Source organism: Bombus fervidus, chromosome 11 (genome assembly GCF_041682495.2).
Source record: "Bombus fervidus isolate BK054 chromosome 11, iyBomFerv1, whole genome shotgun sequence".
Taxonomy (NCBI): Eukaryota; Metazoa; Arthropoda; class Insecta; order Hymenoptera; family Apidae; genus Bombus; species Bombus fervidus.
Window position 1 is genome coordinate 4,574,429 of NC_091527.1, and position 25,781 is coordinate 4,600,209.

A 25,781-nucleotide genomic window follows, 5' to 3' on the forward strand; every position below is an offset into this window, starting at 1 on the left:
ATCGTGAAGGAATACACGACCTTGTAGTGGGGCACTGGCCCTGTAGTAAATTATCCGCGCTTCATACATTTGTATTGTGCCTTTAAACCATCTTAATTACATATAATTATTGAAATTACATACGTGCTTCATATTAAAAAAATATTTTCTCCTCCTTCTACTTCATATAACAATATCCTATAATTGATAAAAGTTACATATAATAATATAGCACATAAACCATTAACCCTTAAGGGTCATAACGAGTGAAAGTTTGCCGCAGCTCATCGTTCTTAAATAAAAAAATTACTAAAGTCAAACAAGTAGAGTCGAACGTTTTATTATTATTCGGTACTAGATAAAGACTAGAAATATTATTGTTTGCAACAGTAATAAGGACGATAATACTAAAATAAAATTCTCGCCAGGTGAAATCTCATCTACGATAGCCTTTAAGGGTTAATGACAGTATTCATAAAGGAACACTCTTAGCTCTTCCATTAATTACACGCTGAGGATGCCACACGATTTGTTTGCAAACATTTTTACCAAACCAGCTTTCTTGATTCTCCCAAGGCCCGGTTGAGAATCAAGAAAAAGAATGGCTTTATGCCGTATCTTAATACTTTATGGCTATACAATAAAAAGCAGCCCTGTCGCAACCGGTTTCCACGTTCCAGGAGAAGAACCATCGTGATCCAATGGTAGCGTCAATGCAAAATCTTGAACCAAATTTTATGCATGCACCGATAAATATCGAATGCATCTTACAAATTTGTTCGTCGATTGATCGTTACTGCTCGTACGCTGGTCGTCGAATCTCAATCGATTTCCTTTACGAATATTGGAGCAATCTCGATAAGGATGACGCTATGTCTCAATACCGGTACTTGATTAAATTAATCTGACGGAAATTGTTGAGTCTTCTAAATATACAAATTAGATTTTGAACGGAAAATGAACGCTTACTACGAGATTCTTCGAATAATATTATAATTCAAGGGGTGGAGGGGAGGGAAACGATGTAACGTTGCGTCGAAACGAATACCATGTAATTGTGGACCAAGTTACAAGTTCGTCCCTCTTTTCCTTTTTTCTCCCAGCTACATCGGTTCGCAATTAAGCGTGATTCGATAACATCGTTATAATGTTATTAAAATTCTAACAGCCGATAGACAATGAAACTAAAGTGTTTTTCTGCGAAACAGAGAATCAGTGGTCCGAAATCTTCTAATCCCCTCGGTGACAAATGGCTCTCAAGTACTTTGAAGACAGTCTGGTTTGATATATACAGTCATATAACGTACAATCTTTCTGCCGATTATCAAACTTTCCTCTTTCCAATTCATTAACGGAATTGTTAATGGATTTAGATAGCGAAGAATATTATCCGCTTAAGGAAGTTTATCAAAGAGTAGAAGAGGGAGAAGACTAACTGAAAAGGTCTATTTCAAAAAAAGTCCACAGAATCGAAATGAAAAATTTTAAACTCGTTTCAAAGCTGCGTCATTTTAAAAGAATGTCATATGTATCTTTTAAAGATATTCCCAAAGGTTATGGCACGATTAAATAGGTTTCGCTCGTATTATGAATAACTAAAAATCAAAGCTGAATCGCAAATCAGGTATGGTGAACAACTCGGTGACGCAAATTATTAATAGCCTGACTTGGAAGAAAGAGCGAGAGGTTCAGAGGAGAAAAAGTAAAACTTTACCTTGTTTTTTCCTCTCACCCTTTTAAGGGAGAGTTCAATGAACCACGGAATGTGAAGTTTATATCCATCTCAAGGACTGGCACTGTCTTCTTTCGCTCTTTTTTTCTGAATCACCGCCCGCGTACTGCATTTTCGTGAAAAGGATCATTCACGCGTGTCCGAGCTAAACATAAAAAAAAAAATAAGAGACAATGATACAGAAATATTTCTCAATAAACTGTAAAATGTATTTTTATAATTTCGTTTATCGTTACCTTCTCTACAATTTGTAATTAATGTGGAATTCTCATATCCAACATTATTTCCCCATTAAAGTCTTAAATTTGTGTAAATACGATTTGCCTCTTAAAAGAAAGTTCAATGAACCGCGGAATGTAAAGTTTATATCCATCTCAAGGACTGGCACTGTCTTCTCTCGCTCCTTTCTTCTGAATCGCCGCCCTCGTACTGCATTTTCGTGAAAAGAATCATTCACGCGTATCCAAGCTAAACATTAAAAGATAAGAAACATTGATACATAATTACTCGGTAAACTGTAAAATACATTTCTATAATTCTGTTTATCATTACCTTCTCTATAGTTTTTAATGGATGTTGAATTGTCATTTCTGACACTCTTTCGCCATTAGAGTCTTAAATTTGTGTAAATGTGATTCAATTCTGAAACTAGTTATACCTTGATTCATTAGTGTCAGGTGACTTGTTCGTAATTGAGTTCTTTAGGAGGCATGGAACAGACAGCGTTAAAGATTCATAATTAAGAAATTGAAAAGATTTAACAAGCTGCTTGCATTAAAGCACCAATATGGATTCAGCGCGTAAATTACTCCATCGTTACCACAAACTTGTTTCTTTTATTCTAAATACTCTTCGGTTACATCCATTAAATTAAACCATCAAACTGAAATATGCTAATTCCAAATATAAAACAGCATGATAGATCAAGACCTCTGAGCTTGCTCTATAAACTTTTTTCAACTTTACTAAGTAGACGTTTGACCCTGAAAGTATAATATTAAGTAAATTTTAGGCATTTTGGCCAACATATCACCAAAATTTCTATTTCATTTTCAGATTAAACAGATATTCTTGCTATCCATTTAAATTCAATATTTCAATAATATCGATAAACTAAACTTCGTACATCTGTTACTTAATTTTAACAGTTAGTATAGATTTAGAAAATTACTCCCTTTTTGATCATACCATATCAAAGTCAGAAAATCAATGAAAACAGATTTACCAAGTTTTACAATATCAAATATGTTATATTCCGATTAAAAGATTAGGATAGAAAACAAAAAAAGGCATCTGACCGATATCAAGAAAGCGACACACGCATGGTTTGAAGAAATTCCATTCATTGTGGTCAGAGGGAAATGCACGCGTACATTGGCATTAGCGATGGTGCACGAGGAACACGCGATTGGCAAGTTCACGGCCGTCCCTTACGTGCAGCCTTCTCCTCGGCCTCTTCAAGGCCAACACGAGAATCGTACTCTCTATGCAAATGCCTATGAACTCGACATTCACGATCGGCACCGGGTTTCATGCGACAACACAAATCAAAGTTAAGCCGGTTCCGTCACACCACTTACATAATCAGTGAATTTCTATTGAAACTGTCTCGACCGCGAATCCAGAACGAATTTTGTCGTACAAATTCCATTATATATTCCTGATTCATATCGACTAACAGTACAGTTGTCCGTTACCGAACGTAGAAATTAGATACAATCGTCGAAGCGTACCAATAAATCGTATTATCGATAGAATATTCATTATACCGGGAAGGAAAAACGATTGTCTGATGTAACAGGCTGTAAAACGAGCTCTTCGTGGACGATTGACAGCTGTTCCGTTGTCATTAATCGAATGATTAGTTGATTGATCGACCAGTGCTCCGTCTGATCATGTTCGGTACGATAAGAAAAATATCCTTTGTCAACAGCGTGTGATTCGTTTCAATAGAAACAAAAATCTGTTCATAAAAGGGAAGCATTGTTTACATTAGTAAGATTGTAATTTAAATTGTTAGCGATGGTGATCTTCGTGTAATATTATAAACGATTGTTATTATTACACGAACTTATATTTTTGTAACTTACACAACAAATGAAAGAATTCCTAAAAATTGGAGGACGTATAACAAATATAATATGGTGCCTGCAAAGATGTTTTACGCTGTCCATTACCACCACGAGGAAGGAAATAAACTGTAAAATATAAAAATATAAAAACACGTCGAATATAATTTAACTTAATCGTAAAGAGTAAACAGAGGATTTATACGTAGATGATTCACGCTCTCCGCTGTACCATGGAGCTTAAGAAACTTCCGAAGAAGCACTCAAACATCCGATGCAAAACGAACGTAACGTGACCGAACCAGGATAGGCCGAAGCCGGTTTGATCTTTCAATCTGCCAAAAATTAGCATACCGTCAGCTCCGATTCTGGCATCGCATGGTCCGCCCACCCTTTTTCTTCGCGGTGTGCTCCACGCAGATGCCTCGAGGTGTTCGCACGCCCGCTAGAAGAAGACGAGAAGAACTCGATGGTGTCTCGTGGCTTGTGTCGAGCCTACCGGGGGCAAAGAACAGCGTCGATCCACGAGAGGGGAGGACAAGCCCGTTATAAGCACGAGCACCGGCAATTCAGCAGCTTAGCAACTTAGTGGCGGTCCCAGGATCCCTACCGGTAACACAGAGCCTTGAACATACTTGTGCTCCTTCTCGTTACGCGTTCTTATCTGGCTTGTTTCCGTTTCTCTGGGGATGAACCGACGACATCGAGCGTCGTCGCTAACGACGCTACTGTTGCTCGTCGTACAGACTATTGTTACAATTTTGTTGATCTCTGTTAGCATAGAAGCTAATGATCCAAAGAGTAAATCTATCGTTTCTGAATCGTCGTTCGAAGAAGTCCAACAAGGGGAGGAGGATGATAACGCGGTGATCATTGACGGTGAGTGTCAACGGGTGGTTTCCTCAACCTATACACAGTTCAGTTCGTTGCAATCCATATTTGAATAAACTGAGTAGTTAAGAATTTTAAAGGATTGCTTGACATCGTTAAACTTTTGATCGAAGAAGCGAAGAAATTCGTCTTCTTGAAAATTGATTCGTATACGTCTTTCTGCAAAATTAATTCATATGCGTCTTTTTGCAAAATTGATCCATATACAATAGAAAATTTAACCAAAGAGGAGACTATTTTAGTCTTTAGATAGTTATACGTTCACGAAGATGTTTGAACAGAGTAACTAATGGTAGCAATTAACATCGATTAGCCTGTCACGGTATCGTTGAGCGCCTCGCTGATGGCTGAGTATCAATCACCTGGAAGGATCGTGACTGGAGGAACAGAGATAGGGAACTCGTTCGGGTTCGTTGCACGAAACCACGGTGGCATTCGAATTTGCTTGTCGCGATGATAACGATACGTGAGAATTATCGAAGGCGAGTTGCGACATGTGATCGATCATGCGTGCGTTCCATACACGGCGAACGGAAGTCTTCCAGGCGCGCGTATCGCCGTATGTGTGCACCTGTGTGTCAGCCTGTGGGTCAGCGAACTCGCTGTCAAGAATCTGGATGGAATTCTATTGTGATACGACTGTCTTGACCGATCGGCTTAATAACATTCGATGATATAACGAATTGATCTTCATCTCACCGGAAGTGAAGTGGGTTATTCTCTGAATCTGTACAGCAATTAAGATTTCTTGTGCAAATCGCGTGCAATATGATAAGATTATGTTTGTACCATCCAAATTGGTGTGTATCTACAAATATCGATAAAGATGTTAGAATATTACAGATTATTTAATCTTAATACTGCCACTCCAATCAATATTGCCACTTTGATGAGACATAAAGATACACTTTTTTTTTATATCTTTCGATAGTACGAAGATTAATGAAGGAAGAAACGACAAAATAAAAAAAATATAAAGATTCATGAAGTATCAATCACATTGTTTTCTTGCGAACATGTCACGCAGATACATACCATTACACGACACGGACAATCTACATTCATTACAATGGTAGACGATGTGTCATTCTTTGTCAGACATTGTTCATTCACACATGTAAACACGGTTCTACGTGCTATATTCTTAGTGTAAGTAGATTCTTCGTTAAACACGTTCGTAAACCGATCACGAACAACTTGGAAAAAGGCGAGTGAAATTAGCATTAGAAAAGAAATACCTGACCGACGAAATAATTAATTTTGTCATTTAAAATACGACGAACCGAAACTTATCGTTCTCTTATTTAGCTGCCAGTGATGCGGACGCTCGGCTCGAGACGAGAGACGGTCGTGGTATTCTGTGGAATGGAGTTTCCAATAGTGACTCCTGCCTCACATCGAAAGGCGAAGTTGGTCGTTGTACCAGCTTCAAAGAGTGTTATCCATATTTTAAAATCCCTGATCTGAGCGCTCTTGATGGCTGGGTTCTCGGTGTTTACGACACCTGCAGCTATGTACGGGATAATAGACAAACAAATTTTGGAATTTGTTGCTCTAACATACTTCCGGTCGTTACACCACCGTCAGATAATAATGAAGATCCCACTATAGAAAATGCTCAGGTAAATAGCATACTCTGGTAAATAACTATAAATATGAATTTATGGTGCGCAGACTACATATGTTTATGCAAATTTTATGATAATAGTTTACTTTGGATATTTTGCACGTTTAAATTTTCCTAAAATGCATAAAAATCTGCAGCCTGCTAAACAAAACGTGTTGCTGAAATCAAGTGTTTCTTCACGTTTCTTTTCGTGATTTCTCGAATGGAATTATAGATCTTAGTTAGTTACCAGGAACTCGTAAAAATAATACGTGATACGAATCGAAAACGATCTATCTAACATAGAAAGTCACACCACGGCTGTATCTATCGAACAATGCGGTTTCGCAAACAGATTTTTACGACTCTACTTTACTACCGTGTCCAATTCGCATTTAGCCATTGTTCACCGTGAAATCTTCGACTCTCGCTACTACATGTCCCGTTACTCTCATTGAAACGGTATTGTTTAATATTTCATGAAGATTCTCGTTCGATATTTCAGGAAGAGAGTGCCGATAAGAAAGACGAAGATATGACCGTGAAACCGAGACCGCAGACACCAGGTTCCTGGCCACCACCGATTCCCACGCATCCACCTGATCATACCATACCACCGCTACCTACTCATCCATCGTTCGAATTGCCGACGTTCTCTACGATAAAACCAGTTCTAACATCGAAAAAACCTAGCGTCGCAACGACCTGGCCGACGAAGAAACCCGCCTGGTGGCCACCAAGTACGTCGTTCGTGTCAACCACCAGCGAGAAACCTCTAGGAACTATTTCAAACATCGATACGTCTCAATGCGGAGCGAAGAATGGTAATCAGGACCAGGAACGAATCGTAGGCGGTCAGAATGCTGTCCCTGGCGAATGGCCTTGGATAGCAGCGCTCTTCAACGGTGGACGACAGTTTTGCGGTGGTTCGCTCATCGATGATAGACACATTCTCACCGCAGCTCATTGCGTTGCCAAGTAAGTCTTCCGAAAGACGGACCCGCATGACAAAATCATCTGGTCTTCGTATTTGTGTATGGTATTTGTGCTTCGATAATCTTCTTCCGTACTTCGTATTTACGCTTCGATAATCTTCCCCTGTAATAAATAATAATTATTAGAATGATGGATCTATGGAAAAATTACATTTCCCCATGAAAAAAAAGGAGATATAGTTGCATAGAGTTTAAGCATACAAATAAATCTTGATTACTATACTTCCAGCATGAATTCCTGGGACGTTGCGAGATTAACGGTCCGTCTGGGAGACTACAATATCAAAACGAACACGGAGATCTCACACATCGAACGACGAGTTAAACGAGTAGTTAGACACAGAGGTTTCAACGCACGCACTCTGTACAACGATATCGCATTGCTCACCCTTAATGAACCCGTTCCATTCACGAAAGAAATACGACCCATCTGCCTGCCGAGTGGCCCGCAATTATACATTGGATGCACTGCTACGGTCATTGGCTGGGGCTCTTTGAGAGAAAGTAAGACAGTAAAACCGTGAAACACTAAAATTATGTTCATAAAATTTCTGACTTTCAGGAAAATTCACAACTTTGAAATATTTTAATTTTTAAGGTGGACCACAACCAGCAATACTACAAAAGGTGTCAATACCTATCTGGTCGAACAATGAATGCAAATTAAAATACGGTGCAGCAGCACCTGGTGGTATCGTGGACAGTTTCTTGTGTGCAGGCCGAGCTGCAAAAGATTCCTGCTCGGTTTGTATTGTAAAATTGTTGTGTTGCATCATCAAGCTTGAATTTTTTCACAATATATTTTTTATTTAACAGGGCGACAGCGGTGGTCCTTTAATGGTGAATGATGGCCGCTGGACGCAAGTAGGTATCGTCAGCTGGGGTATTGGATGCGGAAAAGGTCAATATCCTGGCGTTTACACCAGAGTGACGCATTTCCTGCCTTGGATTCAAAAAAATTTGAAGTGAAACTCGCGCTAAAAGATACATTAGTCCTACTTAAGTATTTTGTTATTCGTAATTTTCACCCTCGCATCATCGAACTCGACATGGCGTCATGTAAAATAACGAAATTCATAGACTACTAAAGATTTTTTACATAAATAAAAATGATATCATTCTTATAATTTATTTTTGTGCAATTTGTTTCACGAACCGCTTTCAAGCGGAACATTCATCCAAGGATAAGTAATTACACAAAAATTCTACATTGTAACAAAATATTTTATAGTACTATACATGTACAACTATATAAAAAATAGTTTAATACTATAACAATCTTTACGTTATATTATTCCTGTCACAAAGTAGGCCGTAGATATCTATTTCCCCATCAATGCTATACTTTAAGTATTATGTGTCGCAATTGCTCACGTTTAAATGTTGCATGATGTTCCGTGCTAGAAAACAAACAAAAACAAGGTTTAGTAATCAGACATCAGACTAATAACGTTATTCTTCGTGATATACTGTATAATTTAAAATTACCTTGAAAATAGCATGTATCGTAATTATCATCGGGTTGCGGTATAAAGGGAGGTGTCGCTTTCAGCGGCTCGTCCCAGGCAAAATTCTGAAAAAGTTTCATAACTCGCACTTCTTGCGCAGAAGGACGTTCATATTGATCCAAAGTGAGAAGGGCATCTATGGCTTCTACAGCAGCCGTCGACAAAGCTTCCTCTTCCTCTGGCCAAGGAATGTCTCTGGCGAGAATATTGGAAAACACAGCTTGTGGTGTTTCGTCGTTAAACGGCGGAACACCGGTGCAAAACTCAAACAGGCATACACCTAAAGCCCACCAGTCCACCGCATATCCATGACCTTGTTTTAAAAGTAATTCTGGAGCGAGATAATCAGGAGTTCCAAGAATGCGATCATCTGACCGATTAACACCGGCTCTTCTTACCGATTTGGGAGTTCTGTAAGGTGTGTAACTATTACCAGAAGATGCCGGTGTCTTTATGGGAGATATGCCTTGAGGCGACCGATGTTTGTCCAAGTTATCGCCTACAGGTATCTCAGGAGCCGACTGCGACGTATGAGCCATTGGAAGTTGAAATCGTGTTGTCTTAATTAAACGTACTGTTCTTTCCTCACATTTGTCCTCATTTTCTTCACTGCAACATCTCTGTTTCACAAATGACACTGGTGTACTGAATGCAACTCTTCCGCTTTCTTGTACTTTAGCAACATCAGTACTATTGTTAGTTTGTTTTATCGATTCGGAGATAGTAGAATTGATCGGACTCCTAGAAAATATGCAACCACGATTCTTTCGTTTTGGTGTTTTGTCGAGATCTAAATCTATTGCATTTAATTCGCATGTTAGGCCTGTTGTTACACTTGCAGCTCTTTTTCGTTTCGCGCCTCTAGTAAACGTACATGTACTTAATGGACTAATATGAGGGAGAGGTTGCTGAGATTGTTCAGCTTCTAGCGTGGATTCGTCCTCATCTTCTAAATTTTGATTCAATTGACTATTCACTCGAACCGAAGTCGCTTCGCATGTATGATAACTTCCGGAACTACTTTCTTGATCGTAGTCGATGTTCTCAACGATAACATTTTCCTGATGTTTCATTAACTGAAGATCTTCTGCTGATTGAAAAGGAGTAATACCAGACACTAGGGAATAATCTCCTGACGCGACAACGGAAGAAGCGACCGAAATCGGTGATACTTGGGTTTTGGTACAATTTTGTTGCAAAGCAGAAAGTAAATTAACACCAGGTGTACTTCTATCGCTAAGATTAGATTCACTCGTAGATCTTTGTCCAGAACCAAAAGATAAATGCGACGTCAATGAAAGAAGCTGTCCAGGAGTCCTAGCGCAAAGACTAGGTGTGCAATTAACTAAATCCGATATTTCCAGATCTCTATGTAAAGATATTTTACTAAGCCCAAAATCTGTCAGCTTGACATGTCCTTCTTTCGACAAGAGCATATTATCTGGTTTTAAATCCCTATGTACAATTCCATGGGAATGAAGATATTCTAAAGCAAGACATACTTCTGCAGTATAGAAAGCTGCCATGGACTCTTCCATGTAACCATATACACCAAGCAAGCTTTTAAGATCCCCACCCACCATGTATTCCATTACTAAATAAATGCTACTAACGGATTGCAATGAATAAAATAATTGTACACAATATGGGCTATGTGTTAAAGCTAATGCATTCCTTTCAATGATCACTTGCGAAGCCATATTCTTATTTATCATCTCATTTTTCTTCATTACTTTAATAGCATATACTTTTTCAGAGTTTGACTTTTTATATCCAAGAAAAACTTTGCCAAATGCACCACGGCTAATTGGTTTCACGATCTTAAAATCCTGTATTTCTGGTACCTAAACATTAAATATAATATCAAGTAATAAAGTCAGTTTTGATATTTAAACAATACTGATTAAATAATAATATATATTTACCTTTGCTGTGGGATTAACAATTTTAGATATGGTGTTAAAGATAGAATTGTTGATCTGTCTGCTCGCCGATCCCTGTTGCGGCGTACACTCCCCAGATAGTATTTCACGTTCACTTTCTGAGTCATTGTAATTTGCACAAGAATTTTCGTCGTCTGTTTCATTAATTTGTTCATTACCATTTAGACGTAAATTTGGCGAATCAATCGCCGCTTCTTCCATTTAAAAAAATAACCTAACTTAATTCCAACGAATTACACACTTACGTAACGAAATTTAAAATATCGAAACTTCGATTCATAAAATAATTCGGCAATACAAAAAGACTGAAGTTTTATTCATCATTCCTTTACATTTTATGTCTTCCACTCATGTACGTAAATTAACTTTAACGGTTATCTGACATATTTGAAAATCAACATCTGTGTGGCATTTCAAGCGGCTTGAAGTAATCAGAACCGCCAACGATAATTCTTTTTTACTAACTAATGTTATATAATATAAACTAGATGTACTTAATGACTAACAGCAAATTTTACTATGATTGGAAAAAATAATGAATTTAAATTTATTGTATACATCACAATCAATGTATTTTGTTAATAATGCTTTCGTGTGCATAGGAACTTCCGTGATCTTGAAACGGTTGCACTGAAGACGTACAATTCCCGCCATAAAATTTTTTGTATTTACAGCAGCTCAAGAGCTCTGCAATTGTGAACGAACAACAGTCGTTACTCAATGTATAGTGTGCAAAATATTTATTTAAGTAAAAGTTTGCCAATTTGTTTAAATATTATTATATAGTACTTAAAATTATTATTAGTCGTGTATCTTTTCCTTCGTAAACACCACGCAATTCTATACGTATTATAATAGTACTTTTTCGATAACCTTATAATGTCTGAAAAGGTGATAAGGAGAGCACCTAAGAAAAAAGGAGCATATAAATTGCCAGATCCGATATCTGTCGGTGAGATATTAACAGATATGGCAAAAAAGCAATGGATTCTTGGCAAGTCGATCGGTATCGGAGGTTTTGGTGAAATTTATTCTGGTATATATTCATATCTAACATTGATCTATTACTACTCTTATGCTTTTTATAATAAATACATTCTTTATACTCCCCTCCCCTCCTATATTTTATAATTTATCGTGTATTAATAGAAAACATATATAGAAAGGATAATCATTTAATTTTTAATAACAATTACAGCTGCACCTTATAATGGGAAAACTCCAAAAGAATATACTAATGTAATTAAAATTGTAAGTATTACTGGCTTCTAACTATTTATCATTTGATTATTTGTTCCATGTGAAATCCTTTACATTTTCAAAATTTTAGGAACCACATGGAAATGGACCATTGTTTGTAGAAATGCATTTTTATATGAGAAATGCTAAATCAGATGAGAGTAAGTTGTTTAAATTTTAATATTTAAATATGAATTACTTTGATATCTAGATTCACTTCTTCTATTTTACTTTACATTTTATGATAAATTAGTATAAAAAAGGAAAGAGTATTACATGATTGATTTTAGTTAATAGTTGGAAACAGAAAAAGAAACTTACAACTCTTGGTATGCCACAATATATTGGTTCTGGAAGTCATGAATATAAAGACATAAAATATCGATTTGTAGTAATGGATCGGTATGGCACAGATTTATGGAAACTGTTTGAAGCAAATAATAGAAGATTTCCAGAACACACAGTATACAAAATAGCTTTACAAATAGTAAGAGGCAATCCAAAAAACAGTTTAATTCATTAGTTTATAAATCAATTTAAGCATTATAACTATTACTTTTTAAAAATGAATTATTACATTTTATATTATATTTAAAATTTTTTTAGGTAAATGTATTAGAATATATTCATTATAAAACATATGTACATGCAGATATAAAAGGAGCAAATTTACTATTAGACATAAAATCTCAAAATCGAGTTTATCTAGTAGATTTTGGATTGGCTTCTCGTTATACTACAAAAAATGAATATAAACTAGACCCAAAAAAAGCACATAATGGAACCATTGAATACACCAGTAGAGATGCTCATATGGGAGGTAATCATTCTATGAAATTTAATGTACTGAATAATATAATTTTAATAAGATACATATTTTTACATATTTTAGTACCGACAATGCGCGGTGATTTCGAAATTTTGGGTTACAATATGATTCAGTGGTTATGCGGTTCACTCTTATGGGAGAAAGATTTATCAGACCCAGTTACAGTACAAAAACAGAAAGAAAGAGCTTTTGATAATATTTCAGAATTTTTAAATAAATCTTTCCATAAATCAGTTCCAAATACTATATATAAGTACATGACTTTATTAGCAAGTATTAAGTTCAATGAAACACCAGATTATGAAAAGTTTAAAAAAATACTGACCGAAGGATTAAAACAATTATCACATAAACCAGATGGAAAACTGGAATTTAACAGTGATGTTAATTCTCAGAATGAAGTAATTCCAAAATCTACTCCACAAAAAGTGAAAGGAACTATCGAGAAAAATAGAAAAAGTCCTCGTATACAATCACTAAAAAATTCAAGTCCTATGAAAAATCTTGATGATAGTAGTGTAGGAATTGTAATAGACAAAAAACGTGCTGGTTTAAAGGATATTAAACTAGCATTGGATGAGATTGATTCTGATGAAGAATATGATATAAAAATAATTAAAAAAGCAAAAAGGATCCCCAGTTCTGTAAGTAAATATAATGAAAAGAGCCCAGTTAAAAAAAATCCAGTCAAAAAGACTTCAGTTAGAAGCAAGGAAAGAATTAATAGAAATCGCATCATAGAATCAGATTCTGAACCAGAGGTAACATGTGCATTTTTTAAATTTAATAGCATATATGTACATGTATTACTTTATATATTATTTATGTAGATTATATCAAAAGGTACTAAATCACGGCCCATCAATGTTCCAAGCGTATCACTTAAAAATACAAGAAGTCGACGAAAAAATGTACTAATGGATGAAAGTGTTTCTGATGAAGATATGTTTAGTACATAATTTTAATATAAGTGTGAAATAAATGTGTGTTTCAAATGCGTTTATACGCATTAGAAATCTTGTTTGGATGAGCTTTGTACATTATTGTATTTATAGCGAAATTTGTAAAACTATTGATATTTTGATTGTGCAAAAGAAGTGTACCGTTTGCAAGTGCATTTCATATTTTATAATCATATCGTACTAATTTGCATTGCTTGAAGAAATCAATATATTTTGATAAATACAATAAGGACTTGTACAAAATATAATTGTAAAATTAGTAATTTATGTAATTCTGTGCTGATTGTTAAGCAGAATTAATCTTTTATATTTATGTAAGAATAAAGTACATTATGTAAGTTGTTTAAAATAATGGCATATAATTGAAGTTTTAAACAAACAAAATATTATTTAAAAAGATTTATTGATATATAACTTCTGTACAAGTAAATCACTCTATATATACATATACAAATATATGTTTGTTTATTAACAAAGTTTACAAATTGTACTTAGACACTTATTTTTTAAGCTTCTGTATCTGCGGTGCACTTATCTTGACTTTTCCGGGAATATTTCTAGCTATTGTTTCCTCTCTTACAGCTTTTAATAAGTCTTTTTCTCTTGAAGTGATTTCTTTATCTTTCATAAAAACTGTCATAGCAGTTTTAGCTGCTTTTCCTCTCCTACCTGTACCTGGCGTTAGCTTTACTTTAAATCTAAAATATTGTAAATATATAGTAAATAAAAATTTTAGTGTAATGTTATATAAAAATAAACTTATTTAACTTACTTATAATTTAATACAGTGTTATAGGGTGCTACCACTGGCACAGCAAATAATAATTCATCTTCTGAAACAGGTTTTCCTGTTAACTGATCTAACATATCTACTTCGGGTCCCGCACCTGGATCTTCTTCTTCAATGTTTTCTACAATTTGAATATTTTGTGGTGCAACTGGTTTCGGCATACCCTTCTTCTTTGTTTGTTGCTTTGGCCCAGATGGATCTTTATTTTTATTTTTTCTTTTATTTTCTTTTGCAGCACCTGCTGACTAAGGATCATTACATTATTATGTGAGAAGCACATTTTTGTAGCATAAATGTAATTAATTACTAAGAGATAATATTTACTTGGAGAACTTGCATAGATAATCTTCTATCTTCTTCATCTTGATCTTTATATTTTTCTTTCATTTTTTTTAATCTTCCTTTTTGTCCTCGTTTTAAAACAGCCTGATCGTTTTTTTTAGGTTCTATCTCAATCCTTTTTTCATTGTCTTTTTTAAGAGAAAGCTTCTGTTTTATTCCAGAATTCTTTTGCGTATTCACAACATTTATTATTACGGGCTTATCATCGCCTAAATAAATTACATCTAAATCCTTTTGTGGCATCACTGTTGACTGATTATTGTCAACATGTAATTTCACCCTATAAATGTTATTTCAATAATTTATTATAAGTATATTAAGTAACATAATTTTTAAACATAAAAAATTATGATGAATAAATCATAGAATTTACTTTGAACCAGAAAGGTCAATTCTAATTTGTGTGTCGGGAAACTGAGCTAGATTATTTTCTTCATCACTAACATCTTGATTAACATTATTTTCTTCCATAATTATATCTACTTTAGATTCCTCTTGAATAGGATTTAAATTATTCTTATTTTCAGGCTGCTCATCTATTTAATATGAAAGTATACAATATGAATTAATAACAATGAAATTTATCTTTTCATGCATTTATATATCATTTATACATTTGTATAACATAACATTTTACCTTCTTCAGAATCCTCTATTAATTCGATTTCTCTATCTTCTTCAATAAGAGAATCTGTGTGTTCACCTTCATCATCAGTAACTCTGACTCTCCTTTCATCTTTATGTCTTTCAATTGAACTATCTTCTAAACGAAATAAGAATCCCAATCCCATCACTAATTGACAAGGTGGTAGGTAATTCTTTTTTCCACGAATCATGAAGGATCCGGTAGTAAGATATTCACCAGTTGGAGCCGTTTTAGATACTTGATCATTATAGACCCACCATGCCCCTGCTACTACTTTTGCATCCCATGCAATACTAATATCAAAATTATAATGTTTTCATAATAAAGACATATTAGACATAATAGACATAGTAAGGTATAAGCATTTATGTACCTGTAAGCAACAGCCATTGTGCCCGCTTCAGCTAAAGTTTTTGGAGGCACTGAGTCACTACCAGAATTTTTAATAACTACAGAACTAGCACCAGTTAAATCCGCGTGAACATATATATCTCCAGACTTAAGGTATCTCTTTACTATCAATTCATTTTGCTGTTGATCCCTTCCACCAATAACTACAAAGTCACAAAATTATTGCCTTTTACCATAAATATTATATTTGTTATCAACTGTTATATTTGTTATATTTGTTATCAACTTACCAAGATAATTCTCAGAACTAATAAACCAATAAAATTTTTCAAACCAATATATTTTCCTTAGTTTGTTAATACTGTGAATAGTTTGGACTTCTTTTAGCGTTTGTTTTGTCTTCTTTTCTGCCGATTTTAGAGCCTTATCTTGCGATTCTATTGTTTTTTGCTGCTTTTTAGCTGCCGATCTCTTCTGATTGTAATACTTTGTAGCATTTCCAAAAGCTGTATGTGCTAAATCAATGTCAATTAACATAGGTTTTAATTCTGATTCCTCATCACTATCTTCATAAGGATCATGTAATAGTAAAGAAATATGATTTGTTTCTAATTTTAATTGTTTAATTGCAGATGCAACAGGATCTCCTCTGCTCTCTGCTTCTTTTAACAGCACTTTTATATCAGGCCAAGCCATTTGATTGGCAAGGGCACTTTGTATGGCTAATATAGCATTGTCCACCAAAACTTGGTTTCTAGAAATTAGTTCTGCTTTTTGTTTATCTAATTCTTGAGTTTTCTCTAAATTTATTAATCTTTGATCATGATCCTTTTTTACTTTTTCTAATTTTTTAAGGGCATCTCGTTCTTGTTGCAAAGCTTTCAAGTCCAACTTTTGACCTTCCATTGTGGAAAAATATTCATCTACTGCAACATCAAAAGAATCAAATTCCTTGTATGGATAATCTGTATATTGTTCGAATAAGAATGGATGAAATTCAATATTAGTGTATATGAAGTCTTCTTTGCCATCTGTAGTTGGTTTTAATTCTTTTTTTTGAATAATGTAACCTTTTGAAACATTTTTTCTAGCAAAATCCATCATTTCATTTGCATATTCTAATGCCAGAATTAATTTTGGCATATGTTCTGCAACATTAAAATCTTTGCCAATTTTACAACCCAGTGTAAATCCATGTTTTAATAAAACATGATCAATTACACTAGAACCAAATTCTAGAAGAGGATTTAGTAATTTTTTCAAGCTTTCTCCTGTTTTAGCACTTTGTAGGTGTTGTTGTATATTTTCTATTGGTGGCATTGTATTCTGATGAGCACGGTCCATAGGATATTTTTCTTTAACTGCAAATCTAATCATTACATACTTTTTTAATCTCACATAATTACACGATAATTCCATTTAATGTTTAACTTGCATTATAACTTACCTGATCTTATCTCCTTCTGTATGAGGCCTCAAAATATTTAAAATAGTCATTTCGTGATCTGTCAACACTATGTTCCCACGATCATATAACTCTAAAATTACATGATATGCTGCTTCACTAGTTCCAAATTGCAAATCAATCATTCGATCTACTCCTATTTGAGTAAGACTTTCAAGTCGTTTATTTTTAAGGTGTTTACGCATCTACAAAAAAAAGCATGACAAATAAATGTTTTTCTAACAAATCGTCCAGATCTTATAATATAATGTACCTTCATCGAAAATCCTGATGGCGCTACATTTTTAGGCCATTCAAATGCCGTTGTATGAATTCTATTACCAGATTCTAATAAAAGGACACATTTTTCTTCACTTCGTTGAAGACGTATGAGATATGTTCGATGATCAATATCGTAGATTTGATTTACGCGCATACCAATAAACCTAAACGTTAAAATTGGCATGACATTATTTAAAAACACTTATTTTCGATACTTCATTTTCTAACCTTTATGCACGAAAAACAACATTTTAACATTTACTTACTTCTGCAGCTCACATATCGTAGCAGCAATGTCATAGGAATTAAATCTCGTTTTCATTTTTATATATATTGGATTTTCGTCCAGTCGCGGAGAGACGGTCGCGTTATAGCGCGTCAACGGGAGTCGTAAATTCCCGCTACGATTGCACGAATCGACACCACGAACAGGGCGATCCCCTTATTTCTTGTAGGAGAATCTTGAAGGGTGATTGCGTTGGAATATAACTGGACTTCACAGTTATATTATATATATATTTATTTACACTAGATTAGATGTCAACAGACCGTGTTTGGAAAGCGTGGTGATGAACCCGAAAATTGCTAGACGTGATAGTTAGAGAGGCAAGAACTCGACTGCCTTATGTCGCATGTCACTTACGGAGGAAAGCTTGGTGAGGGTGTGCCCTTCTGAACTAAGAACGCGGATTCGTTGTTTACACTTTTCGGTAGAAAAGTGAGGGTAACGATCCGCGATGCCCATTGGATATTACCAATGTTAATAAATTAAATACGAGGGGATAGTCCTCGGCAAATGTGACACACGGGCGTTTCTGTCCTTGGGAAAAACCTGCTATCTCGCTGGGCAAATCTCCGCATTCTCCGTAATGAGTGCGAGCATGCAATAAACCTAAGGACCCTTTTAAGAGACCACACATAAACCGAATATGTACAAAGAATACAATTTTATTACTAATAGATGTGGGCTATGGTAATTCCTTGGGTTTATTGCAGGTCAGTGTTACGATGTGCGGGCCTCTGAGGCCTGACCATGAGGGGCGTCGCAGGTACTGACTCACGCAGGTATATTACTCCTTTTTAATTAAATTATTAACAGAACTTATTTTCATCTGACACTTAACTCTCACATATATATTTATTTATTTATTTTTTATTTTATAATTTATAACTTCATTTTATTTATTTATAAATATATATATTACATATTATATTATATATATATATCATATATTTATTTTTTATTTTTTTTTTAATTATATTTATAATTTTATTTATTTATAATTATATGTATATATATTATTAATAATTTTATATATTATATATATTATATATAATTTATAATTATATATATAATATATATTATATATTATATTATATATATTATGTATATACTCTTTACATTATATGTATATTACATATTTATTTTTTGTTTTATAATTTATAATTTTATTTTATTTATTTATAATTATATATATATTTATTTATTTATTTATTTTTTACTTTATAATTTATAACTTTATTATATATATATATATTTATTTTTATTTTATAATTTATAATTTTATTTATTTATAATTATATGTATATATATTATTCATAATTATATATATTATATATATTATATATAATTTATAATTACATATATAATATATATTATATATTATATTATATATATTATATATATACCCTTTATATTATATGTATATTACATATTTATTTTTTGTTTTATAATTTATAATTTTATTTTATTTATTTATTATTATATATATATTATATATTATATCTATATTATATATATATGTTATATATTTATTTTTTATTTTATAATTTATAATTTTATTTATTTATAATTATATTATATATATTATATATATACTCTTTATATTATATGTATATTATATATTTATTTTTTGTTTTATAATTTAAAATTTCATTTTATTTATTTATTATTATATATATATTATATATTATATCTATATTATATATATATGTTATATATTTATTTTTTATTTTATAATTTATAATTTTATTTTATTTATTTATAATTGTATATATATATTATATATTTATTTTTTATTTTATAATTTTCTTTTATATATTTATAATTATATATATATACATTATATATGTATATATATTACACATATACGTTGCATGAATATCACGCATCGGTACCACGCAAAGCGTGTAAGTGTGTGTTATATATATAACCTATTAATATATATATATTATATATTTATTTTTTATTTTAGAATTTATAATTTTATTTTATTTTTGTATAATTATATATATATATTATTTATACTTATATATGTATTATATATATATTTATTTTTTATTTTATAATTTATAATTTTGTTTTACTTATTTATATATATAAAACACACAGCTACACATAGCAACCATATACTTTTATATATATATATGTACACGTGCAAACTCACATTTTTGCAATATTTATCTTTTACGAATATACTTTCAGTAAATGCAAGCAAAAGTACTTTTAAAATATACGTATGTATACTATATCTATACAAATAAAATTTTTATCATAATGAAATGCTAAAGTTAACAACAAAAAATTATAGGTATATAAAGGAATGCAAGGAGTTTTTTTTACATTTTTTATTCAATTATATGAATACAGTATAATATGAAATTTGCAAGTGTTAACGATAAGATTTCTGGTATCGTGCTCTTGCACCTGGACCACCAAATTTCTTTGGTTCGCACCGCCTTGGATCAGCAACTAAAAGTGTACGGTCATACTGAATAAGGATATCTTTTACTTCCTTTTTACTTGCCTCATCAACATCTAAAAAAAGATATATTTATATGAATAAAATGTATTTGCAATATGTTTATATGCATCTAATGTTAAATCTTTCATCAATACTTACACTTTTGATAATATGCCACGAGAGCCTTAGAAATAGCTTGGCGAATAGCATAAATTTGTGCTACATGACCACCACCATTTACTCTTACTCTAATATCAACTCCAGAGAACTTTTCCTATACAAGAAATCGAATAAATATAATATTACTAAAATAAAGATGTCCTTAACATAGTCAACATGAGGCATTACATCAGTATTATGATTTTCATAATCATAAACAGTCAGTTTCGGAATAAGAAAGCATCACAGAAAAATACAAAGAAAATTTTGAAAGTTATTTTTCTGTCATCTAAACGAACATAGATAGATATTTCTAGAATTCAATGGAATTGACATATTATCGAGTACTTACTTTGCCGAGTAACAAAATAGGTTCTTGTAATTTATACTGCAATACTCGAGGTTCAACCAATTCCAGGGGACGTCCATTTACTCGGAGATTTCCACGGCCTCGTTTGCAGTAAGCGACCGCGGTTGCGCTTTTCTGTAAATAAACGTGTACATTTAGAGGAACACGCGCAAACATAACCCTACTCGTTTTTTGGTACTTAATACTCACTTTGCGTCCGAAGACTTGGACTGATTGTATGGGTTCTTTCTGTTTCTAAAAATAAAATTAAATGTCAGCTTGATATCGAATTGAATATTTATTTCATATAGAGAATGAAAAATTTATAGAATTTGCGATAAAAGAAACTTACCTTTTGCATGTTGCTAAGTTCGTCGTGGAAAGGAAGTTGAACGGTGTTTGTTGAACGGCCACGATGTTTTCGGTACGAACTACACTAATCAAATTCAAGCTTCAAATGACTTCCGTTTATAAGCACAATTTAAAAACGATTCGAGATCAATTGGTAATTAAATAAGTTTTATATTTATTATCAAGTTAGTATAGAAAAAAAAATACTCACGTTTAATTAATTTTTAACTTTGTCCTCCAACCTTATTACATATGATTTTATTATTTATGGAAGGATTACATTTATGTAATTCTGATAATGGAAAGAGACGCGTAGGTAAATATGACAATTAATCTAATTGTATTGATTAGATTTTATATTGATTTAATATTGATTAGACATTAGTTTAATTCTATATAAGAACAATAAGATTTTTTAAAATAATTTAGTATAGCATGTTTTAAATACAGTATGTGTAGAAATGTATACAAAATATTACGTTCTGTTACAAAATATATCTCGTTTGGTCGATTCGTATCGATCTAACAATCATGTACATTATATCTATAATTGCAACCATTAAACGATGTATCAAATACAAGACCAGAAGGGCAGTGGAATCTATTAATAAGATATTTGTTGTATGCTTGTTGACAATAGTAAAATATTGAACAATCTTTTGGATCCCGAACAAAACCTTCTTGCGTGCATATAGAATCAGACGGTGTTGATGATGGCAGTACTGTAGTTGATGATGTCGATGATGGTCTTGTTACAGTTGATGAATCAGGTTTAGGCAATCTTGTAGGAGTAGAAGTCGGAGAAGGAGGCGGAATATATCCTTTCAGTACCCTGTTTATGCTGTGCAGAAGCGGATATTTATCACCACATGTGCCATGAAAGTCATCTGTTTCGACGCTCCACATCATCATACCTCCAAGTCCGTTGGACATAACGTACTTGGCTTTCTCTTCAAGAGATCTAGGAACATAGATATATTATTTTCTACACATCCTTGTTTCTATATTTTTTATCTTTCTTTGTATGTTTTCATAAAGCGAATACTTACATGACGTCGTCGTATCCAACCCATTGGTTGTCTTTGAAAGCATAAGGCACACGTTGTTCAGGCTCGCGTTGTACGGTCCATCCCTGCTTAATATACTCGCAGATTTCGTTGTAACCAAGCATGCCACCTTCTTGCGTATAAGGACCAGCCTTTCCAGGACCAATGGTTGAAGAACCTATCGTATTATACGCGGAATTGGACAAGGTAAAGGATCTACCGTAAGCGGGAACACCAAGAATGAGCTTGTCAGCTGGTGCACCTTGTGCAAGCCAATATTGAACAGACGAATTCTAAAACATAAATGTTTCATTTCAGAATCAATATATCGAATATTTTGTTATCAATTTCAATAGAAATTAAAGATAACTGAGAATGCGATTTTACCACGTTAAGCTTAGCTTGCTCTCCCGATTCCTTAGAGGAAGGATATAGAGGAGCGTTAATCGCTGCGAAATTGTTCCACGATCCATTCAAATCGTATGCCATTAAATTAATAATGTGAGGATATTGTGAAACTTGCGAAATAAGGTAAGATTTAGAAGCCGAGACTTCGGCAGCAGCGACCGCCACACTGAGAATGTAACCATGTTTATCGAATTCTTCTCTTAATTCCTTCAACAATGCAATATAGTTTTCTTTGTCGGCTGGTTTCCCGCCACGCTGGTTCGGATATTCCCAATCGAAGTCGAAACCGTCGAAATCATACGTTTTCAAAAACCTAATCACGTTCTGAACGAATCGTGCACGTACGTTAGGATTCGCTACAACATTAGAATATTTCGTGGAACCTTCGTTCCAACCACCTATCGCTATCAAAGCCTTAGTTTCTGGATTCAGTTGACGAAGTCTGGTGAATTTTCCATAACCATCTCGGCCGTTTGGCAGATCTAGCCAGCTATCCAATATTCTAACATTACCATCCTCAGAAATACCAACGAAAGTATAAATTATATGAGTACATAGATTTGGATCTATGTCGGTCGATTCAAATTGTCCAAGTCCACGACGATAAGCTGCCCAGCTGCCATAGTAACAAACTATCTTCTCTGAATATTAAAAACGGATTACGATATTACAACTTAAGTTGCTTGATATGGCAATTACATAGAAGAATAGAACATATCTAGTATTACGAAATTAATGAACTGATTAAATACTGATAAGGAACTTCAAAACTAATAAATGTATCGATCATTTACAATTTATTTATCAGTAATCATGTATTTGATACTTACTATCAGCCTTGATACTCGCAGTAGCGTACACTATAAAGGCAATTAGGAACAGTACCTTCGACATCTGAAAATAAGCAATTTTTTAAAGTATAGTTCAATTAATAATTGAAATTTCACCAATGGAGATATATACAAAGAACGAAGAACTTAGTGTGACATGTCGTATTCTGACAAAAAGAATATTAAAAATTCTCACTATAATTATAAAGTTTTCATATTTTTACTTTCATATATGATTTTAATAAAACCATAGATATCATTCCATAAGTATTAATTATAATTAAGAAAATAAAATACGTGAAAGAAATTCTTTAAAATGAAGTTTGAATAATTATAATGTCAAGTGTCTCGTTTATACATATTCCGAATATTTCTTTAATTTAAAAATTGATACAGACGCGTATGTAAGACAAATTGCGATAAGTCGCGTCATTGCTTCTTTAACGTAAAAGTGAAATAAAATAAACCTAAAGCAAATAAAATGAATAGCTCTGTGAAAAGTAATAAGAATAGACAATATTGTTAAATGAGAATAAAAAATTTTTAAGTATATATTTTATGAAAAAATTTCAAAATTCCATAGTAAATGAAAATTTTATCTGTATCAGATACGACACTATATAAATATTGAACACAAAATAAAGTTAGATCAAGATAGAAGAAATATTACCTGTTCGAAAATGAGAAAATTAGACTCACTTGTTTCAACCAGTATTGATATATTATAAGATATTAGACAATTTATCGCCTCTTAGCTTAAGAAGTATTCTAAATTATTTATCGTGTACAGATATCGAGTAATAATTGTTTCTCAGATTTCCTTTACTCAGACCTTTATATACCTACCATACAAACTTCAATCGCAATCAGAACGCGTAATCGGTATAGATCATTATCGCAGTTTGTCTTTTTCCCTTATATCGTTGCATATCCTCCACCACTCCACCAGACATTTACTATGTTAAATATGACAGATCCTTTGTACGAAGAAAACAGTATGATGAAGTTAGCGCAAACGTATTCACTAATGTCCAAATCAACGATAACGTGGTGTCAAAAATGCGAAAATTGTAAATATTATATTTGCTAGTATTGTATATAATATTATGGAAAACAATTAGTTTGAACACGGTGTCTCAGTATTTCTTCACCTTGCATTACTTATCAGTTGTTTCCGAAGAATTCGCGAATCCGTGATTGTTCTAAATTAAATATTATGAAAGTTGATTTTATTGTCGGATGATACTTTTCCAACAAATTTCGCGCGCAAAAATATCTGATAAAAAGCGTAAATATGTACCATTTATCATTTTACTGTGTTATATAGGAAGTTTATATTATTTACATACTTATGAACACAATCTTAAACATGATACTATAAGATTTATAAGAGTATAGTTCAAAACTCACATAATTTTTATAAATACAGTTTTATTTATATATATACATACATTTCATAAGATTCTAACAATATTTTAATAAAATTATCTGCTACTAAATTATTGTAATGGAAATGAAGAAGATAAAATGAAATATTATTATAGGTTTGGAATTTATAAAATTTTTAGAATCGTTTGTTTTTCATAATTTTATTGTTTCTTATCTGTGCCATTTTACGTATATACCTCCAATACTGTTTTGTGTTTGGGTCTAAATCTGATAATTTTAATGGTTCAGTTCTGATTTTCCACAACCATTCAGGATATTCAGAATCTGGCTTTAGTTTTATATCTTCTCCTTCTTTATAAATGTTTGATCCACATACATAATTCAACAATTTATTGACATCTTCTTCAACTGGTAACTCTATTTTTTCTTTAGTTCCTTTTATTTTCTTTTTATCAACAACTAAAAAATAAAACAATGTATTTATGAAACCATTTGACAAAAATGAATATATAAATATTTAAAAAAAAACAAATTTTGTAATAGGAAGTAACAATCTATGTAAATTAAACAATATAACATGTATAACATAACCTCTACTTTTGATATGAATATAGAATGTTAAACTTATATATAATAATTTTACTAAAATGTATTTTTACCTGCATAATTTTTCACTTGTATTGTATATTGTATAGCAATAATATTTTCTGTAATTCTAGGTAATCGCAAAATAGATAAGAGAGACATGGTATTAACCACGATGATATAAACGGGTGTCGACACTCATATGTCGAAAGCATTGAAGAAATCGTTCGAAAATTGAGTCGAGAAATATCAACATGGAATACAAGGAAGTTCACGTTCTATGCATGCGTAACATACTATTAATATTTTAGA

At 32.7% G+C, this 25,781-nt stretch overlaps 7 protein-coding genes across 7 annotated transcripts; 2 read left to right on the plus strand and 5 right to left on the minus strand.

The window, feature by feature from the left end:
* Positions 1-4,321: 4,321 nt before the first annotated feature.
* Positions 4,322-8,307, plus strand: LOC139992293 (proclotting enzyme). The gene is made up of 6 exons (XM_072013026.1): positions 4,322-4,659; positions 5,980-6,293; positions 6,783-7,255; positions 7,502-7,776; positions 7,871-8,016; positions 8,089-8,307. The coding sequence occupies exons 1-6, from the start codon at positions 4,470-4,472 to the stop codon at positions 8,239-8,241; spliced, it is 1,551 nt and encodes a 516-aa protein (XP_071869127.1). The 5' UTR covers positions 4,322-4,469; the 3' UTR covers positions 8,242-8,307.
* A 168-nt stretch (positions 8,308-8,475) lies between these two features.
* Positions 8,476-11,140, minus strand: Gwl (serine/threonine-protein kinase greatwall). Its single transcript, XM_072013025.1, has 3 exons — positions 10,706-11,140; positions 8,761-10,624; positions 8,476-8,672 (listed from the first exon to the last, which is right to left on the minus strand). The coding sequence occupies exons 1-3, from the start codon at positions 10,922-10,924 to the stop codon at positions 8,626-8,628; spliced, it is 2,130 nt and encodes a 709-aa protein (XP_071869126.1). The 5' UTR covers positions 10,925-11,140; the 3' UTR covers positions 8,476-8,625.
* Positions 11,141-11,362: 222 nt separating this feature from the next.
* LOC139992294 (serine/threonine-protein kinase VRK1) lies at positions 11,363-14,238 on the plus strand. The gene is made up of 7 exons (XM_072013027.1): positions 11,363-11,759; positions 11,922-11,974; positions 12,054-12,123; positions 12,253-12,449; positions 12,569-12,782; positions 12,855-13,552; positions 13,622-14,238. Exons 1-7 carry the CDS (start codon positions 11,603-11,605, stop codon positions 13,748-13,750), a joined length of 1,518 nt encoding a protein of 505 aa, XP_071869128.1. The 5' UTR covers positions 11,363-11,602; the 3' UTR covers positions 13,751-14,238.
* Positions 14,196-17,942, minus strand: Clbn (Nuclear export mediator factor NEMF homolog Clbn). Its single transcript, XM_072013013.1, has 10 exons — positions 17,875-17,942; positions 17,601-17,772; positions 17,330-17,532; positions 16,173-17,251; positions 15,905-16,085; positions 15,523-15,824; positions 15,259-15,421; positions 14,868-15,165; positions 14,526-14,788; positions 14,196-14,451 (listed from the first exon to the last, which is right to left on the minus strand). Exons 1-10 carry the CDS (start codon positions 17,928-17,930, stop codon positions 14,253-14,255), a joined length of 2,916 nt encoding a protein of 971 aa, XP_071869114.1. The 5' UTR covers positions 17,931-17,942; the 3' UTR covers positions 14,196-14,252.
* Positions 17,943-20,226: 2,284 nt separating this feature from the next.
* Positions 20,227-21,307, minus strand: Rps16 (ribosomal protein S16). The gene is made up of 5 exons (XM_072013240.1): positions 21,213-21,307; positions 21,071-21,115; positions 20,864-20,995; positions 20,512-20,626; positions 20,227-20,426 (listed from the first exon to the last, which is right to left on the minus strand). The coding sequence occupies exons 1-5, from the start codon at positions 21,219-21,221 to the stop codon at positions 20,281-20,283; spliced, it is 447 nt and encodes a 148-aa protein (XP_071869341.1). The 5' UTR covers positions 21,222-21,307; the 3' UTR covers positions 20,227-20,280.
* Positions 21,308-21,532: 225 nt separating this feature from the next.
* Positions 21,533-24,314, minus strand: LOC139992418 (chitotriosidase-1). Its single transcript, XM_072013234.1, has 5 exons — positions 24,166-24,314; positions 23,496-23,559; positions 22,645-23,306; positions 22,261-22,550; positions 21,533-22,172 (listed from the first exon to the last, which is right to left on the minus strand). Exons 2-5 carry the CDS (start codon positions 23,557-23,559, stop codon positions 21,734-21,736), a joined length of 1,455 nt encoding a protein of 484 aa, XP_071869335.1. The 5' UTR covers positions 24,166-24,314; the 3' UTR covers positions 21,533-21,733.
* Positions 24,315-24,909: 595 nt separating this feature from the next.
* On the minus strand, positions 24,910-25,777 carry Mrpl54 (mitochondrial ribosomal protein L54). Its single transcript, XM_072013241.1, has 2 exons — positions 25,544-25,777; positions 24,910-25,343 (listed from the first exon to the last, which is right to left on the minus strand). Exons 1-2 carry the CDS (start codon positions 25,629-25,631, stop codon positions 25,060-25,062), a joined length of 372 nt encoding a protein of 123 aa, XP_071869342.1. The 5' UTR covers positions 25,632-25,777; the 3' UTR covers positions 24,910-25,059.
* Positions 25,778-25,781: the final 4 nt, after the last annotated feature.